At 37.6% G+C, this 6,292-nt stretch overlaps 1 protein-coding gene across 4 annotated transcripts in view; it reads right to left on the bottom strand.

Annotated features, from left to right (window-relative positions):
- tgm2l (transglutaminase 2, like) overlaps window positions 1–5,210 on the bottom strand; it is an 11,861-nt gene extending 6,651 nt beyond the window's left edge. Inside the window, exons 1-7 of one of the 4 annotated variants that reach the window (XM_036212506.1) lie at window positions 4,397–5,210; window positions 3,299–3,469; window positions 2,135–2,365; window positions 1,890–2,008; window positions 660–788; window positions 387–564; window positions 200–320 (exon numbers count right to left, since the gene is read on the bottom strand). In XM_036212506.1, coding sequence (XP_036068399.1) covers window positions 200–320; window positions 387–564; window positions 660–788; window positions 1,890–2,008; window positions 2,135–2,365; window positions 3,299–3,469; window positions 4,397–4,409 — 962 coding nt within the window. In that variant the 5' untranslated portion in view covers window positions 4,410–5,210. The remainder of the gene's footprint in view (window positions 1–199; window positions 321–386; window positions 565–659; window positions 789–1,889; window positions 2,009–2,134; window positions 2,366–3,298; window positions 3,470–4,396) is intronic. The other 3 variants (XM_036212508.1, XM_036212507.1, XM_024282299.2) reach the window with 3 other exon arrangements.
- Window positions 5,211–6,292: the final 1,082 nt, after the last annotated feature.

Below are 6,292 nucleotides of genomic sequence, written 5' to 3'. Positions count from 1 at the left end.
CCTCAGCTAAACTGATCTTTTTCCCATTTAGTTTGTTTGATGGTGTTATTGCACCCTGTCATTTTTTTAATCGAAATTCTTGTTTTAATTGATTTTTACAACTCATAATAAAAATTATTTTTAACTGAGCCACGCCTCCTGCCTTTGTGTGCAATCAACCTATTGAACGGTACTCGTACCTTTTCCACTCTACTCCCACCAGTAGCTGTCCTTCCGACTGTTGAAGGTGTCCACCAAGTCCACGCAGAGGTTCCCGTCCACGTCATGAGCCGAGCAGAAGTTGGTGACGAGGCGTGTGGGGATTCCCAGACAGCGCAGGACTGCGGAGCGATCAGGTGAGTTTGATCATCGACACGGGGGGCGGTCGACATCGGACGGAGTCTCACCTGTGCACGCCACACCAGCAAACACCCAGCACTGGCCGTACTTCACCGCCCTGGCACCAGAGCTGCTCCACTGCCGAAGGATCGGGACACTGCCGGTCCATTTGCTTGGAACCACTCCTTTGGAGTACGGCGGTTCCCATTTCCCAGCTAACACGCCGCGGTCATCGTTGGCATTGACCTGCCGAGGAGGAAGAGACGGCGTGCTTACAAGAACAAACGCTCCACTGATGTCGTGTGTGCTTCATCTCTGGGTTTGGGTTTCAGAGGAGTCACCATCGCAGTGATCATCCTGCTGATGTACACCGGGTCAGATCTGCGCTCCATGTCCATCTCTGAGTTCTTCAGAGCTTCTCTGGAGTTGTCCAGAACTTCAAAGCAAATATCCATTATATTGTCTTCGAACTGAAAAACGAGAAAAGGAATAAATAAAAAGTTAAGCATATTTGTTTGACACTTCTTTGTGTTTCTTTTAAAGAGTCCTAAACAACAGATGACCTCACTTCTATGCGCTTGTGATGCAGTATACAACAGTTCTTCCAGTTTTCTAGGAAACATTGATTGATAGAACTACAGTGAGGTGAAAAACTTGTTTAAAGTGAGTAAAAATAAGCAGTCACGTTCAAAGTAGGGTTCAGGATCAGTTAACTAGTAAAAATTGTAAGAACTGCTAAAAAAATAAGTACATACATTTACAAAACGAGACCAGTACATGTCCATGTTCTTATTTTCTGCTAATTGCACAAATTAATTAATGCTTTTCAGGGAAAAATGTAAAATTACAGAAAAGCTGGTGTTGGAAGGATTGAAAAAATGACTTTGCAACTCAAAAAATACACATGAATGTCAGAAAAACAACAAATCTTCCAACAGCACATGAATGCAAAATGCAACTTTCTGAGCCTAAACAAAGGTCAGCGTATTTATGGTGAACCATTACTACAACTTTTTAGCTTTCCTTCAATTTATTGGTTCAACTAATTTAGTCTTTACCATGTCACCTGAATGTTTTAACCTATAATGTGTTGTTCAAGTATCCGTTGGAGCTTCATTGTTATTTTCAGCATCTTCAATAATCTGTTTCTAGCTGTTCACACTCATATTTTTTGCAGAAATGTCATTATTAATTTTTTTTTTTAGTGAATTTAGATAAACTCTTTGCTTTTCTTTCCACCATGGACATGTTTTCTTCAAAGTTCATGGCGGTGATGTTTAGTTTGCTGACACAAGAAAATACTTTCAGACTGAGGTGATTGTGTTTGCTGGATATGATAATAATCCCGTCTGTCGGTCTTGTTGTTCGCCGTCTGTCCTTACAGCGAGTCGTGAGAGGACCAACCCTTGTTTGAGCGGTTGACCGACATTTTCACATGTCTCCTCAAAAATTCTTCTTCATCCAACAAAAACATTTCCTTGTCTGCTGTCACACTGCTGTGAAAATTCACACAATCTGGATGCTAACCTGACAAGAACACACACATGCACATACAAACATGGCTGACTTACCTGCCCATAGTTCCAGGAAATACTGCTGATGTATTCCGCGGTTCCGCTGTATATGATCCCATCCTCGTTCATTAGGTACTCCTGCAGTTGAGTCTCATCTGGCAGGTATACAGCATCATCTGCCAACACACAGACACACACCCTTCAGGTCACATGACACAGCATAATGCCTTCAAGAGGAAAACTCATTTCATTCAAATGTTGAACTTTTATTCAAGTGATGGGAAAAGGTCACGACCCGTCACCTTGGTTCCAAGGGTTGAACAGCAAGTGGAAGCTGATTCCCTCAATTTTCCGGACAATGTGTCCGTTTGGTGACATCACAAGGACCGCCAGACGGTATTGGCCGACGATAGCGGCTGGTGGGCTGTGTAACGTCAGCATCACTTCGTCCTGCAATGCCTGCTGGGAAAACCACCAGTGACCTGCATTACTACGCTGCCTCTGGACCTTGATCACGACCTCATCTCTCTTTCCTGAAAAATCACAAAGAAAAAAAATCATTGCAAAATTAAATATATATATATATATATATATATATACTGTATGTCTGAGAAAAGGGAATAAAGGGTGTTATAAGTTTTACAGACTTAAAGCATCTGCATCCCTACTTCACTGATTTTAACTATCAAGGCTTGCTTATAAAACATATCCCTGCGAAAAAATCAGAGACTACTGGTATGAAAATCTAACATTTGAGATACACATAAAGCTAAATTCAAAGGCTCCAAAAATAAAAACAAAAACAGATATTAAATCACAAGTATAGACATATTACACTCAAGTTCACATGTCTAAAAGTCTAAACAAGAAATGAGACATATCCTGGACAAGCCCCCATTTTATATTACACACTTACCCAGAAAGCAAAAAAGAACACTAAAAATTAAAGTAATGAAGAAGTAAACATTAAAAATAGTGAAAGATTGGAGCAGTGAATTGTTACTTACAAACACACACACATATATATATATAAAGATATTATATTTTAATGTATCATTCCAAATGAATACCCTAATAATAAAGATAAAACAAAATCTAACCTAATAGACAACAACAAGAAGAAAATATACAAAAATCATTCAACACCACATATCTAAAAATCTAAACAAGAAATGAGACATATCCTGGACAAGCCCCCATTTTATACCACAACCCAGCTTGTTTGACAGCTAAATAGAAGAACACACACTAAGAACTAAAGTAATGAAAAAGTAAAAATCAAAAACAGTGAAAAGTTGAAGCTGCTAACTGAAAAGCATCCAAAGTATTTCAAACTGACACTGAAAAGTTTATTAACCCACATAACTGTTGGTTTTGGACAAAAACTGCTGATCCACATCAAGCAGTTACTCCTGTAGGCAGAATGTGAACAGTTCAGAATCACAGCTCGCTCCGTCAGGACTCACCAAGGTGCAGGACCAGTTCCAGGTGACCTTTCTGCAACTCAGAATCGCAGATCTGCACTGCAATGGAGAAAGGCTGGCCTCTGCGGACGATCAAACGGTCCCGATCGATTTCCTTCGTACGGTGAGATGAGTTGTTTTCACGGCTTCTCAGGTCCACGTCAGAAGTCAAACCTGGGAAAAACCAACAGAAGTGACATCTGCAGTGAAGCTGCTCGTTCTTCTGCCAAGTTAAACACCAAAATAGAGAAGAGAGATTGAGAACAACCGAGAAAACATTCGTTTTCTTCAGTTATTTGGAGTCATGGCTTTTAAATGACACTATTTGGTTTATTTTGAGAAGAATTAAGTTTTCCTGCAGCAGATTGTGATGGATTAAAAGCAGTTGCTGAAGGTAAATGAAAATGTTTTTCCTTCCTGCAGAAATACAAGACTGCTTATGCATGGGGTTTAAAGTGTGTATCTGCAGATGCAGCTTAAATCTAGATACAAAACTTCAAGTAAACTGAAAAAAATGAAAACAGATATAAATATTTGGAAATTAGAACAAGAACAGGAAGAAAACAGCTATAAGATAAGAGTGTCTAATCGTTTAGAACTATGGGCTAACTGCTAAAAGTACTATTTGCTCAAAAAAAGTACAACAGCTTTAAAATGTTTTAACATACGAGAAATGTTTGTCAATGTAAAATTAAAAGCCTAATCAAATGTAAATGTACCAGAAAAAAATAACAACTTAAAGAATACTATATTTATATAATTCTAAAATTAATGCTAAACAAGCTAATAAAAATATATACTTCAGCTAAATTTTACAAAATGTGTGACATGCTTTATGTTAGTTTTGGTGATCTTTTGGATTGTATGGAAATAAATAAAAAAGTAAGATTATCTTAAAATGATCAAAGACAAAAGACACTTTAGAAAAATTAAATGTAGAAATAAAAATTTACATTGTCAATCTGAAGAGAAGTACGTTAAAAAACCAGAAACGTTCTTGATTATTTCACTTGAAAAAGAAAAATTCTGCAAAAATTCTTGAATCAGAAAAGTTAATCTCTCAGATTTGTGCAGCTTGGACATCCAGACTGAAAAACTTACAGTGGTTTGCCATCGCAGCTCTTCCTCCTCGTCCGTTACTTTTGCAGCTGGTGTTTGTAGACTCCCTGAGCCTTCATCGCATTTATCTAGTATTTAAGCCGGAGAACAGCCCGTCCCCTCCCTCACACACACACTCAGCCATGAGCAATCTGACCCTGTGACCCCTCTAACATCACTTCCCAAAAAGCTGCACTCCTCCATGGGTGTGTGGGCCCAGCGTGAGCAATTCCTCAGCCCATCGGAGACACTGAGGTCTTTGCTCCTGTTTGTGTCAGGAGAGTTCATGAGAGGAAAGAAGGGAAGCTCAAGTTAACGGCACAGTTAATAAGAGGAACTTTATCTAAAAGTAGACAAGATCTCCATGTTGTTATCCTAACCTACGGCTTTAATATACGTTTTTACTAAAGAGACTTCAGAATGATATGGTTGAGGGTAGTCTGGAGGAACAATTCCTTATGATTTTGAAGACACAAAAATACATAACTGGGTTGGCTCAGGACACTATCTGTACCGAACCGGGCCAAAAAGACATCAAGGGTTTGACACTGCACTCACAGAATGGTAGTGGTAGCTTAGATTAGAAATGGTTTATTTCAAGCAATCAAGAAAAAAATAATTCAAGTGCAAAACAATCAATCAAACGAAGATTACATCCATAAAAACATGTCAAACACAGGATAACACTACACAATAGATAGATTGCCTGAAAGGGAGTGGGAGGAAGCAAACTTATATAATCCTACCCCGGCTCGACCTGAACATTTCCTTTACGTATATTATCATTATCCAGATCGTAACTTACAGTAAGATCAGATATTTATATCTTTCCAACAAAGATTCAGGTTATTAGGAATCCTCAATAAATCACATGACTATGTAAGTAGATATGACACTATTTCAGACTTTGTCATTGCATATGCAGATCTATTATCAGAATTCAAGAAAACAGATTGTTTTTCATTAGAAAAAAATCATTTATATAAATCAAGTGACAGAAATTTATTTATTTGTATGCAATTATTTTCCATTAGAAGAGTCATTAATGTATAGCAAGTATGATAATGCTGATTTTCTTTTTCTTTTCAATAAAAAATAATTAAAGTAAATCAACATGCAAATAAAAATGGGATCATTTTCATTCGAAAAGTAATTAACGTAAATCAAGTATCAAAAATCAAGATGTGTGTAAATGATTTTCGGATCAGTGGACCTCTGATCAGAAGATCTGGTTACTGCCTTGCTCACCTATGCGTCAAAGTGTCCTTGGGTAAGACGTTGAAGACCACATTGATGCTGGTGGTTATAGGATGGCGCCAGCGTAAGGCAGCAGAGTGTGAATGTGTGTGTATATATTAAAACAGATCATTTTAGAGTTTTATTTTAAAAATTGTGATTATTTTTTGTCAAACTCAAAAAATGCAAATGAAAGTTAAAAAAAAATTAAAAAAAAGCTTAAAATGTAAAATAACTTTCTGCACAGAGACAAAAGTAAATGTATTTGTGGTGTGCCATCTATGGGTAGACACCAGAATTACAGGGAAAATAAAACATTTTCACTGGTATAATTTATTCCAGTTTGGCGGGCCAGATTAGAGACATCATTTTCCCCCCTGGGTTAGGGGGAAGAATTTGTATTTGATCAAAGTATACGCTATTTATCATTTACCAGGCCTGCTCAATACTTTGCAAATTTATCATCATCGCAAAATCCGCCTGTGCAAAACACTTATCGGAAAAGACGGCTTAAATTACAATAAATGGTTATTATAAATGTTTACACATGCAAAAACAGTCTTATGGCAGCTTGACGTATTTAACAAATTAAATAGTATTTGACCAATCGAATAGGCCGCTTTTATATTACATACTCTTCTCCTGTGTAGACACGGGTCATTC

Source organism: Oryzias melastigma, linkage group LG6 (genome assembly GCF_002922805.2).
Source record: "Oryzias melastigma strain HK-1 linkage group LG6, ASM292280v2, whole genome shotgun sequence".
NCBI classification, from domain to species: domain Eukaryota; kingdom Metazoa; phylum Chordata; class Actinopteri; order Beloniformes; family Adrianichthyidae; genus Oryzias; species Oryzias melastigma.
Note: the sequence above shows the minus strand (reverse complement) of the source record. Positions and strands in the feature narration are given on the sequence as shown.